This window comes from Paralichthys olivaceus, chromosome 2 (genome assembly GCF_024713975.1).
Source record: "Paralichthys olivaceus isolate ysfri-2021 chromosome 2, ASM2471397v2, whole genome shotgun sequence".
NCBI lineage: Eukaryota > Metazoa > Chordata > Actinopteri > Pleuronectiformes > Paralichthyidae > Paralichthys > Paralichthys olivaceus.
In genome coordinates, this window is record NC_091094.1 from 17,453,248 (window position 1) to 17,466,876 (window position 13,629).

The window sequence follows — 13,629 nt, forward strand, 5'->3', positions numbered from 1 at the left end:
CAGTCACAAACAATACAATGTGTGACAGTCAGTGCCATACACAGCACAGGACAGGGATGAGAGTGTTTCTGGTGGACGGGTGATGAGAGAGGAAGCAGCATCTCTGAAATCATCATGGACTCAGTGATCTTCAATTGGAGATGGGAATCTGTGATGAGTCTGGACCTTTGCAGCGTCTACACTTAAGGATCAAACTTCCTTTGATAACACTGACTATTTTACTTTTTGGGATAAAAAAATAAGATAAAATAAAATAAAGCTGGACTGCTTTTGGTTTGGGTCGATTGAAACAATATGTTGTATTGCATTTGAAGCTTTGTCAAGTCAGACGTCTGATTCTCCTGTTTGGTCTGAACTGCACCAAACAAAGAGAGGATTATGGGTAAGTTGCTTTTAAGAATAATCAGCTTTATTGTTGTTTATAATGCAGTATGTGTTTGTATTTATCTTTGGCATTATAAATCTAAATATAATCTTGTTCTTATTATGTTTTACTAAACAATGAGGAGTGAAGCCACTGGTATGTTTTGCTACGTTCATTCTCAGTGCAGTGTTGCATGTTGTAAAATGCAACAGATTGTCCTCCTTTTTCTTTATAGACATTCTGGAGCAGAACCTTTGTTTTTTCCCCCTGAATCAGATAATAACAAAATCAAAGTAGCATAGCTCTTCATCTAGAAACTGCTTTAATTATCATTTTATGATATCACGATATATCTTTGTGCATTTGTCAAGAAAGACCTCACTCTCCTGCACATTTACTCTTGTTCAGTCATGTGCTCTTTGAGTGTAAGTGGGTGTTGTATCAAGTTGTCCCTTTTTTAAAATTCTCTTTCATGGATTTGTTAGATACAAATCCAGAATCAAACACATGAACTAAACAACAAATATTCAGGAACAGTTGGACCTAAGACAGAAAGCAATCTGAGAACTGACCAAAATCACAGCTTATTCTCCTCAAAACTCTTATCTCTGATAATTATGTAGTTTTTAATTTACCCACAAGTATATTTACACTTTAAAGATGAAAACTGGTGAAACATACAGAGAGACTTGTCATATATTATACATATATACATATATGTTATATATTTATTTTTGGATAAAGCATATACCATGTAAAGGGATTTTCTTTTTTTACGTTTTTTTTTATAAGGGTCCGGACTTTAAAATTGTTTGATTTTTTTTCTTCCATTTCCAGATTGCACAGAGAGATACAGGACATGAAGACATCTGAGAAACAAATGGAGGAAGTTCTTAATGAATAATGGCCGACAAGACTGGTCTCATGATAGCCTCTCCGTCAATTCAATCAATTCCAAATCTCACCACAGCCCAATGGGAGCCCAATCCCACAGTTCCTGCAGAAGTGAACGTCGTCACGAGCTCCCAGTCACAGATAAAGGACCTGTTTGGGTTGTTCTGCATGGTGACCCTTAACCTCATCGCCTTGTTGGCCAACACCGGCGTGATGGTGGCCATTGCTCGGGCACCTCACCTGAAGAGGTTTGCGTTTGTGTGTCATCTCTGTGCGGTTGACCTGTTGTGTGCCATCCTCCTCATGCCTCTGGGGATCATATCCAGCTCGCCGTTCTTTGGCACCGTGGTCTTCACTGTTCTGGAGTGTCAGGTTTACATCTTCCTCAACGTGTTCCTCATCTGTCTGTCCATCCTCACCATCACAGCCATTAGTGTGGAGCGTTACTTCTACATCATACACCCCATGCGTTATGAAGTCAAGATGACCATCAACCTTGCTGTCGGTGTAATGCTCCTAATCTGGGTTAAGTCGGCCCTCTTGGCTCTGGTCACACTGTTCGGTTGGCCATCTTATGGACATCATAGCTCCATCGCTGCAGCTCACTGCTCTCTGCACGCGAGCCACAGTCGTCTGAGGAGAGTATTTGCTGTGCTCTTCAGTGTGGTTTGTTTCCTGGTCCCTGCGGTGGTTATCTTTGCTGTTTACTGTGCAGTGTACAAGGTCGCTCGTTCTGCAGCCCTGCAGCAAGTCCCCGCTGTGCCAACGTGGGCAAACGCGAACATTGCCAAGGATCGCTCAGACTCCATCAACAGCCAGACCACCATGATTACCACCACCCGCACTCTGCCCCAAAGACTGTCTCCAGAGAGGGCCTTCAGCGGAGGCAAGGCTGCTCTTACTCTGGTGTTCATCGTGGGCCAGTTCTTGGTTTGTTGGTTACCGTACTTCATCTTTCACCTGCAAATGTCTCTGACTGACTCCATGCAGAGCCCCGGCGACTTAGAGGAGGCAGTCACCTGGCTCGCTTACTCCTCCTTTGCAGTGAATCCGTTCTTCTACGGCCTGTTGAACAGACAGATCAGAGAGGAGCTGGTGAAGTTTCGACGCTGCTGCCTGACCCAGCCCGTGGACTTTGGGGCATCCAGCCACGAGGGCTCCCTGCAGGAGAACTTCCTCCAGTTCATCCAGAGAACCAGCAGCACAGCTGAGACCCAGTCCAGCTGTGCCAACTCCAGCCCCAGAAACACTATGAACCAGGGGATAAAGATTCCTGGACAAATACCTGAGGAACATGCCTGAACATTAACCAACCTGAACGAAGGACTACTGTCCTAATATATATTATATTTGTGCATATTGTCTCTATACAATACTGACAGGCCCATATTTACATTTAAAGGATTATTAGTTTCCCTAATTGTTGCTTCTGTCCCCACAGGGTGCAAAGAGGTCTCTTAATGATGGGCGGCAAAATCAATAATCATTTTTCTTTGGCTGAGAACAATGACAAGTATTGATTTTGTCATCTATCACTTATCTGTGGCTATTAAGGCCAAAAGGAGCCATCAGACCAAGGCCCAATTCCTTTCCCTTGGCCCCACCCCTAGATATGAAGTGCCCTTCGCTGGTAGTGTCCCGCTCCATTAAGATCCATTAATTATTGTCTGAGAAATATATCCAAAATGTAAAAACACCATGTCTTTCAATGTTTAAGTGAAAAAATCCATTCCTTTGTTTTTGTGTAATCTTGCCTTAAAACACACAAACCAACCTACAAACAAACATTCAGGAGGACAAACATAATCTCAATGGTGGAGGAAGTAATACTTTAATGTACATGTGTAATGTCAGTATTGTTTTTAGACAGACCTAAAAAATTTGATTCCACACTTAAAATAAATGTCCAGTGCCTTTCTCAGTTTAATTCAGGTAAGCGTTTTCATTACAGGTCAAGGTGCTACAGCTCTACTGTGGCCTGAAGTATTTAAATAAATGTGATAAATGTTCCCCACTAAGTAATTTCACAATACATCGTCATTGGCCTGGTTTCATTCAATTCAATTCAATTCAATTTTATTTGTATAGCGCAAAATAATAATATACATTATCTCAAGGCACTTTCATAGAAGGTCAAGACCTTAAAATCGTATTAATATAGAGAAACTAGGGTAGAGAGGGTAGATAGGTGTTTTAATGGTGTTTGCTAAAATGTTTTATATATTTATAAATGTGTTTATATGGAGCTTTACTACAACAACACAAAGTGTAACAATGGAAGTTGGTAAATGTACAGTTGTTGTGTAGATACAAAGGATGCAGCGTTATTTGGATTTTCTGGTGTTAGCTGGACACTATTTGGCAGCACTCTTACTTTTGCCACTCAACCTCAGTATAATGCTTTGGGTTACCTGTGGCCTTGATAGGATAAAAGCCGTCTGACTGGGTTCATTAAGGCTGAAGAGTAAGCGAGAAATAAACGTCAAACTTTAGTTTAGTCTTGTCTTCTTCTGCTTTCATGAAGCGGCCTCAACCAGAAAACACTGCCCCCAACTGCCACAAAGGTCATTATTTCTCCCCTGTTCGTTTGTTGGTTGGTGTGTTTGTGAACAAGATTACACTAAACCTACTGGATGGGTTTTCATGAAGTTTGGTGGATAGATGCACAATGGGTCAGGGAAGATCCCATTAAAATTGGGCTGTGGTTCCAGATCAAAAGGCTGATCCAGGAATTTGTCCTATTTTTATTATTTTTTTTACTATCTTTTACATTATGAGATTTATAGAAAAAAATAGCCAAGGATCGAGAGAAATTTGGTGCAGCTTTAATTAATTCAAGAGGACTGTTGGCGGGGGTGCAGTGCTCCACTGAGTGTCATTCCACTCTATTGTATTTGAATGAGAACAGATTTTCCACCATATGAAAATAGGTCGGCTCTACTGTCATTTATTTCATGCCAATAACAATATTCTATATTTGCCAGTGTTATATTGATACCTGACACTGGTGCAGCATTGTATTTGATGTCAGTGTTGCCCAGCAGTGTCGTCTACATCTGAGGAATAACTTGATAAACAGCAGCACAGTGCGACTCCCACGTATCACTTTCAGAGCACCAGCATGTTGGTGGCTCTGCAGAGTGCGAGCAGCTCTCATGAATCGGAGAGACAATACCTCAGAGTTCCTGCGTGCAACAGATATGCTGCTAGACGCTGAATGTCATCCGCCCCTGTCGTCATGGAAATTGAGTGAGCCTGTGACTCACATAGCAACAAGGACCTTTCGCCTGGATGTATGTTTAAGCTTTGGATTCTGATTGGACTTTACTAATTCTGCCTCATGTCTCCTTTCCAGATGCAGACTGATTACATAAGGTCTATACGTTCAGATAGAAGCTCATATCATATAATATGGACATCTGTAATAGTGACATGGTTACTCTGAGGCGGAGATAGTGAATTTCCAATGGAAATCATTACTGGGCATTGATAAAGCTCTAAAAGTGGTGACAAAGTGCTATTTTATGGCCTCCGCTATTTGTATTAGTCTTTCACAAACAGTGGAAAAGACAGAATAGTGTGGTTACTGCAAGTAACAGCAAACACCATTTTGCTGTCACTAATTGGGATATTCTCCACCATGCTTGCATAACTGTGATAGTGTGCGTTAAATATGTGGTGGGTTATGCATTAGGGGGATATAAATGCTGCATAAACACACACAGTGTGAACCTATGTTGTAAGACTAATGTTTAGATATCCTCTTGTATATTTTTATGTCTGTCTCTGTCTTTAATGCTCGTCTTCACAAATGCATAACGATTAAATAATGAAAATATCGGGATTGATTTCATGAACAAAAACTCAAAAAACTGGAATGGCACTCCCAAAAAATAATTTCTAAATATGTTCCAATTAATTTACCAATTAATCGACTTATCATTGCATTGTTGTTTATAATATTGCAAGTAAAATAGCACAATATGACAACATAAATAACATAAGACAAAAGATATTAAAATGAGCATCATGGTGTCATTTTATGCAGCTTTCAATTGAAATGATTTTTTTACAAACATTTACCAAATGTGGTAAATGAGCTTCTGTTAAGCTGTGGATCATCAGACCTCAGACACAATCACAAGACAATATGTGGGGCTCATCATCGCCATGGTTTCCACACACACACACACTCATGCACAAATTGCTAATCAAATGCCACCATTCCACTACGACTGCAGTATTTCTGCTGGAACTGGGAGGACATGTTGCAATGGTAGAAAATGACTATTTGGTCCATGTGATTGAAAATTGTAGGTAATTTCCCCTTCAAGGATAAATGTGAGGGTTTATTAGAAAAATAAATATTAGACAAAACATGGCCAGCAGAGAGCGCTATACACCAGTATACCAAAGGATTGTTTATATATCTCTGAAAGGAGGGATTCTAGGAATTTTATATAACTGTAATTTGCTAAGTGAGTGCTGATGTTCTTTTCAAAATAAGAATGACATCTCAGGGTTCATTGGATATTCTGACATAGGCAGCAAAACACGGAAATAAAAGGCCAGTGTGTATGAACAGATGTATTTTTCTAATTCAGTTCAAAATGTAAAGGTTTAGTATCTGAGTGTGTAAGACAGTAAGAAGGATGCATTCAATAAATGAGAGGAGAATGTTTGCTGTGAAATAAGCAACTAACATAAACATAAAAGCATTAAAAAGTACATTTTATAAAACTTGGAGAAAATAAATAGTTAACTAGTTGCATGTTTTCCTTTCAACCTCATTGTTTTGTTCTCCATCACAGCTCTCATCAGCATCATTTCCAGCAGCAACCGCTATTTCAGGGAGTAATCTCTAAAAAAACATTGTATGTCACCTGCACAGCATCAGGCAGCAGATAAAGTTAGAAACTATGGACATGGTGGAGCATTCAGTAGCTTTAAAACCAGACTGTCCTCGAGAGTTGACTCAAATCAAAACTAGAGATAAAACAAGAGAAGAAACTTGTACTTGTGTAGATTTGTGGCCAGAAATAAATCTGTAAATGAATATTTTAGCCTTTTGTTAAATGTTAAAATGTGTTTATATCAACTTTCTATATCTGCATCTCAGGGGGGAAAAACTTTGTGTTACACTTAATCTGAGTTTTTGAAATTGTCTATATTTGGGAATGTGGTGTTTTTATTCCTAAATAAATTTACTTCAACAATACAGGTCCAAGTAGTGTCACAGTGTTGTTTCTGCTGTGTGCTCTTTGCAGAAGACTACCTGTTCCAACAACATTAATAATAATATTTAAGATACTACTACTAATAATAACCATAATAATATTCTTAATTTCTCTAGTTCTTTTCAAAAAATGTTTTACAACGTGCTTCACAAAATAAAAGATAAGTGTAAAGTTAATCAAAGGAAGGCCACATTACACTCAGCAATGCCATTAAAAAACAAGTAAAAGAACAACACACAAACAATAATAGAACAACATTAAAAACAATTAAAATTAAATAATAAGAAATTACAACAACACTAGTCAAAGGAGGGGTGGGTGGAGGGTTGCTGACGGTGGCTTTAACACCCCAGGGGCACTGGAGTTATGATTACCTGGCTTAATTAACCCATCATTACACTCATACTTACTAGCATGTGTACATGTTTTAAGCCTAACCTTCACACTAATAGATACTCTTAGAATCACTAAATGAATGCACACTGATTTTATGCTATTAGTGATTACCCTCAGACATTTCTCATGTAAGTCTAAATGAGACTTTCCTTGCAGGGTGTCATGTCAGTGGAAACGGGCCTGGAAAAGCCAATAAAGGCATTCCTCAAGCAGAGGCAAGGCAGTCAGCAGCCCACTATGTTCCACCTGGGTGTCAATGAGGAGCATGCAGAGGTTGCAGCGGTAAACCATCATCCTGCCACATCCTGCCCCTCCTCCATGTTTCCATCGACATGGCCGCAGCAGTAGAACGAGCAGAGACACAGCCTAGCCTCGTGGAAATCGAGGATCCAAGAGATCAAAAGATTAGACACCAGAGGGGGAAGTTATGGAAGTGGACGTACACTCTATAAAGATGTGGATTCCACACAGAGACACGAGGCCTCTGACTCTCAGCAGGGATCCTGAAAGAGTCAACAGACTTTAGGTAACTGATGTGACCTGTCAAGATGATTTAACCCACACAAAACACACATAAACCAAAGTACATACCCACAGGCTGAGGTGCAACATATCATTTGTGTCTGGAGACGTAGTGAACTTGACAGATCAGTAAATTAAACAACCATTAAAGCACATGATGTCGGGGCTGAGCTGAAGAAGAAATCTGTGGTTACGTTTACTATTATTTGAGCGATTCATAATAATGAGGGTGAATGCAGCTCCCAAATAAAATGGTGTCTATATTCGTCATCTCATTTTTCTTCTCAATGCAAAACTGGGAGCTGGATGGAGTGGTAATGTGTGCGGCCTAACACTGACCTCGAGTGGACATAATCATAAAACACAATATACTGTAGTACATCAAAATGTGTGGTTAAAACTCCACATCCACATTTTATAGCCCCCAGTTCTAAGTGAGCATGACCTCTGTACAGCTCCTCTTCATCAATACGCACTGAGTCCAGACTGTGTGTGGCAGCATACACATCAACCACTTCTCTACCAATACAGGATGAGGACGAATCTTCATCTATCTGGCAAAAAAATATGAATGATGAAATTGTGGAATAATCCACACGTGAGCCCAGAGATTCTGATGTGACTGTGAAGCTGGAGAATCCGGCCTGAAGAGAACAGATGCTGGGAGAGAAAAGAGTCTTCTCACATTATCTTATGCAGCAGGTCATAAAACAGAAATAATTCCATTTTCTTTAAACTTTAAAATCTGATTTAATTGTTTTTTTGAAATTATAAACCACACGCTTTCAAAGTGACCTATTGCACACATCTCCAAATGATGCTGCAAAAGTGGTTAGAGTTACACATCTGTGAGTCACAAATACACACCCATGTAGTTTGAGAGTAGTTATATTTCGACTATATTTATCTCTGATTTATGGTGAAGGTGAAACCAAAACAATTTGCCCTGTGTTAAATAAGGCACCTTTATAAGGGAGATATTTAAAGGGATATACCACCAATTCATCCTGTGAAAACAGATCACATCTTCTATAAAATGGACTTTTAAAATCTGAGAGAATAACACTTGATGATATCCTCAGGAATAAATCATTACACATTTATGACAGACAGCCTGCGTTACAAACAGGGGTTGGTGGAGTATAAAAGAAATGGTTGTCATGGAGGTTCCAACAACAGATACAACTGAGTTGCATTGTGGAATATGCAAATTCAAGGATTCTGCATTTTCATATCTGTTTTTGAGAATCATGTGACCCTTTGAAGGAAACAGGTGACACTCAACGGATGGTGCAGGAGGTAGAGCAGGTCAACCATGAACTGGGAAATAACCACTGGTTCTATTCCCAGTTCTGAGACAAAAACCCTAATTTGTGTGTGAGGAATGTCAATGGTTTATATTTTCTAGTCTTGATGACCAATCAAAGCACTTTACAGTACAGTTTGCCATTCACCCATTCATACAGTGCATCTATTAGCAGCACTTTTTTGTTCAATGAGGGGCAGTTCGGGTTCAGCATCTTGCTCAGAGACACTTCAGCAGGGTTAAACGACTTTCTGGTTGGAGGAGGACCGCTTTACTCCTCAGCCACAGCCGCCTATAGATAGAGTGTGATAGAGAAGGTGCTGGTCCTGGATGCACTGTATGAACGTGTGAATGAGTGAATGGCAAAACTGTACTGTAAAGCACTTTGAGTGGTCATCTAGAAAAGTGCTTTATATTTACCATTTTGATGCACAGAGTTTGATGCTCAGGTTAAATTATTACATTACACAACAGATAATTAGCAGCATTTTGTGATTGTGTCAATAAAAACAACCAGCTCTGTTTATTGCCAGCACCCCCCACGTTGTAAACTAACCCACTGAAATCTACTGCATGACTCTAAATATAGCTGTGAGATCCCTGTGCTGTACGTCTGTCTACATTAAACAGATAACAGGAGCCGCTGCACCCTCAGCTTGAATTGACACCCATGGAGGCTGAGGTATGTCCACCATGACTCTTCGCTGAGCTATTTCTGTCCCTCTGCCTTCATGCCAAACCGGCCTCCACTCTCTCCACCGCCTTGCCGAGAATACTTCTCTAATTGAGTTGGCTCCTGGTCACATGTGCTCTGATCCCATTGCAGCCCCTCCCTCACGGCGTCTGTCTCTGCCACCAGGGAACTGGGGCAATGAATTCCAGTCCCTGCTCTGAAATCATGCTTCCTGTATTCTTCTGATTGAGACCAATAGCAACAGAGAGTTGGGAGTCGCTGCAGCGTGAGCACTTCATCAGGACCTTGTCCCCCTCCACGATTTGGCAGAACTATTATATTGTTATTATAACTATATTGTTTATGAAACCCATTGATATAGAAAGCTATGATTGATAGCAACAACTGCACAACTGAAGGAAGACTGAATTAGAGTTTTATTTTTGGGGCCCTGCAATTTTATGCATCGCTACGATCAGAAACACTTTGTATGAGGAGGCTCAGGACTTACCTTACGCAAACTCTGTTGTTCACTCTAAGACTGGGATATAAATGACTGAGTCACTTTATTGGTGAGAAGGAAATAAACATATTGATTAATGTAAATAAATAAACAAACAGTAAACTATAGATTTAACTTGCCCTGGGTCTCAAAGACTGGACTGATTTTTCTTCATGCCCACTGAGCTTTTTAACATGTTTTGTGTCATTGTTTGCACAAGGAAACATTAGCAGTTGGAAACATATTTGTTATGTAAAATAGGCAAATCTCTCTCAATAAGGCCTCCAAATGAAATGAAATGACCGAAGCTATATTTTACTATAGCAACAAGCTAATTATGGAAGCCATATGGTCCAGTGTGTCGAATACATTTCAGTGCAGAACAGCATTACAGACTTCACTGCAGCTCTGCAGCGACAGTAAAGGTGCATATATGAAAAATCAGACATGAAAAAGTAATGGTTGAAAAAGTGTGTACTAATATTAAATGATTACTTAATATTTTTTGGAAATATCATCATGTTCCACAATGCTGTGTTCCAACAAAAGGCTGAATTGGAATCATTATAAAATAGCTATGAAATATTTTTTGTGTTTTGTGGCAGTTTGCCCAAGGAAATATATTTGTCATGCAAAATATGTTAATCTCTCTTCACAAGGCCTCCAAATTAAAGGTTCAGTGTGTAGAATTTAGTGACAACTAGTGGTGAAGTTTCATGTTGCAGCTGAACACCCCTCACCTCACCCTCCTCTTCCAAACACGAGAGAGAACCTGTGGTAGCTTCAGTTGTCATAAAAACTCAAGAGGTGTTAAGTTTGTCCAGTCTGGGCTACTGTAAAAAACACGGCATAGAGAGGACCCCCTCCAGATGTAAATATAAAGTATTAACATATAAAGGGCCCATTCAATTTTGATGAAACACTCTAGTGAAAACGTCACAAGGATTATTTTATATTCAATTTCTGCCAATAGAGCCCTTTCACGTGCAGGTGCATTGTAGAAAATTAGATTTGAAAATCTTTGAACAAGTGTGGACTCATTTGAATTTTCATTATTTCCCAAAACACTGTGTTCTGACAAGAGCCCGAGCAGAAGGGTGTGTTGGTGCTCGACCGTCTTACTCCCTGTGGTGGAAGTTCGTGCCACTGTGCAAACTCTGCCCAGTTCTCCCCACAGCCCCATGTGAAATGTGACACAACCCTGGGTCCTTTAAGGCATGCCTTCTCTGTCTGTGTGCACTACATTGTGGCGTGTGAGTGTATATGCTATTTTTTTGTGTGGGTGCTGGGTGGTGGTCAGGCCTCCGTTTTCACCAGGACGTCTGCAGCTGCTGTCCACTGGTATGTGAGTGGGAGCGTCCCAGTGGCGATACAGAAGTTCAGACTCGAACTGAGGTGGCTGCGAGCAGTTTGATCCAGGAAGGTTCACTCTCACTCTCTCTCTCTCTCTCTACGGCCCGTCCAGGACCTGCAGCCCGACCATGGCGGATCAGTACCAGTACAACGCCACCGAGGAGAAGATCGTGAAGGACAGCCACACCAAGGAGATCGACCTCATCAACAGAGACCCCAAGCAGATCAATGAGGATGTAGTCAAGGTTTGTGCAGCATACAGACAACACCCTGTCACAGTGAGGATCAAGAATGTGACCCCTGTGATGTCATGTGTGGAGAAAATGCAGTAAATAGTTTATCGGCACAAAAACAAGAGAGCAGGTTATTATATTGTCTGGAAAAGCCCTAAAATAGATCGAGAGCTATTCCTGTTGCCTCTGCGGGACATAGGGGTTATTTTGGGAATGAGGTAGAAGAGTATGACACTGATCCTCTGTGACACCATGTTTTATTTAGGTTTGACAACTGTTTATGCTGTGATTGTTGCTATGACACCACCGCAAACAGTTTCTGTAAGGAGGAGGCTGAACATACTGTACATTAGATTAGATCGTGTTTGAATGAAAGTTTTTCGTTTTTACAGCTGAATTTGGAATGATTTAGTGATGTGGTCGTATTTGTCTTCAGCCGTTAAGACGCGAATATTACACATTTAATCTGGAAGGTTTGTTAATATTAACCAGTGACAGATCTGGTGATATTTTATTTTTCTTTGCTATACCCTCAAAACAGAGATTGGCTATATCGATAAAATAAGTCCCCTTAATTAGATGAGCAATCCAATTTAACATCTTCGTGCCAGTTCTCTTGCTGAATTTCTACTGAACACAAACTGTGCTTGTGCAGAATTTTGACTCTACAAATCCTCCCAGACCTCACAGAGAAAAATATAAAACAGGAAAATACACATCCAGCCATTTATTCAGAGGATGATCTTAGGCAGCTACTTAGACAGGAAACCAACAGTGAGTTGTTCCTACTGCTTCTGATCCTATCCAGTGGATCTGGACAGAATGTAAATAAGGTTTGAGATGTGTGGGGTGTCTGCCTGTCAAGATTACTGACAAGTTGGTTCACGCACGTACAGACACCTCAAAACAGATTGGACCACTGTACAGTTGCTTTCATGCATTTTACATGAAAGCATCCGTCAGTAAAATGTTTGGACCCAGCTGTAAAAATCAAGTCTACATCACAACAGATAAAATGGATTTTCTGCATACACACACTTGACATTGACATGTGGAGCCCACAGAGGTCTGGTGGAGGGAGATGTTTGAAATTATTTGATGTGCATTAATGAAAGCCTCTCTTAAATTTCTTATCAGGTGGAGTTTGAGGATGTGATTGCAGAGCCTGATGGAACACACAGCCTGGACGGAGTGTGGAAGCTCAGCTACACCACTTTCACTGTGTCCAAATACTGGTGTTACCGCATCCTGTCCGCCATCTTCGGCATCCCTGTGGCTCTGCTCTGGGGCTTCCTGTTCGCCTGCATCTCCTTCTGCCACATCTGGGCTGTGGTTCCGTGCATCAAGAGCTGCCTGATTGAGTCACAGTGCATTAGCCGCATCTACTCCCTCTGCATCCAGACCTTCTGCGATCCCTTCTTCGGGGCCCTGGGCAAGATCTTCAGCAGTGTGCGGGTGGCGCTGCGCAAAGAAGTCTAAAGAACTCTACGCAGTAGTGTTTATAGTATGACCGGATGAAGTCCGGTATCTTTTTATACACCAGAAGATAAATCCTGGCATCTTGCTTACTCCCTGATTCTCCTCCTGCAGTTCTCTTAACACGCTGCTCTCCACCCTCCCATCATCAAGCCCTCGGCTCTCAGTCCTGACATGCCTGGTGTGCCTTTTGCCACCAGAAGCTCTGCGACAGCTGCAGCAGGCAGCATGGTTCTGTGACAGCTCTGGCAGTCCTGGAGGGCTCTGTGCTCCTCACTGTGGGAGGAGAGGGCCGTTGGCCTTTACAGGAGGATCTGTCTGCTCTCACTTATTCGTATGACAAAAAAGCTCAGATTTCTCATTCACAACAAATGTAATAAACTCCCGACACTGCTGCACCTCTGGATGATGCTGCCTGTATGCATGACACATTTGGTTGTATTGAAAGTTATATGTGTGTTGCTGTGTCCAGTGTGTTTGACCTAATATTGACTGAGTTGAATTTGACACTTTCCTGTCTGTACACTTAACCTTATTTTAAAAAAACGCTAACAGAATGAAAGGAAGTGAAATGTTTTCTGAATGTCTTTGTTCAATATTGTCTGATTTCTCCATGTATTAAAATATATATATATATTCTGATATATTTCCCTCTTAATTTGTGAGAAATCCA

At 40.8% G+C, this 13,629-nt stretch overlaps 2 protein-coding genes across 2 annotated transcripts; both read left to right on the forward strand.

The window, feature by feature from the left end:
• Positions 1–241: 241 nt before the first annotated feature.
• On the forward strand, positions 242–2,697 carry gpr61l (G protein-coupled receptor 61-like). The gene is made up of 2 exons (XM_020086399.2): positions 242–382; positions 1,202–2,697. Exon 2 carries the CDS (start codon positions 1,268–1,270, stop codon positions 2,558–2,560), a length of 1,293 nt encoding a protein of 430 aa, XP_019941958.2. The 5' UTR covers positions 242–382; positions 1,202–1,267; the 3' UTR covers positions 2,561–2,697.
• Positions 2,698–11,080: 8,383 nt separating this feature from the next.
• cav3 (caveolin 3) lies at positions 11,081–13,598 on the forward strand. The gene is made up of 3 exons (XM_020086370.2): positions 11,081–11,235; positions 11,360–11,492; positions 12,618–13,598. The coding sequence occupies exons 2-3, from the start codon at positions 11,376–11,378 to the stop codon at positions 12,957–12,959; spliced, it is 459 nt and encodes a 152-aa protein (XP_019941929.2). The 5' UTR covers positions 11,081–11,235; positions 11,360–11,375; the 3' UTR covers positions 12,960–13,598.
• Positions 13,599–13,629: the final 31 nt, after the last annotated feature.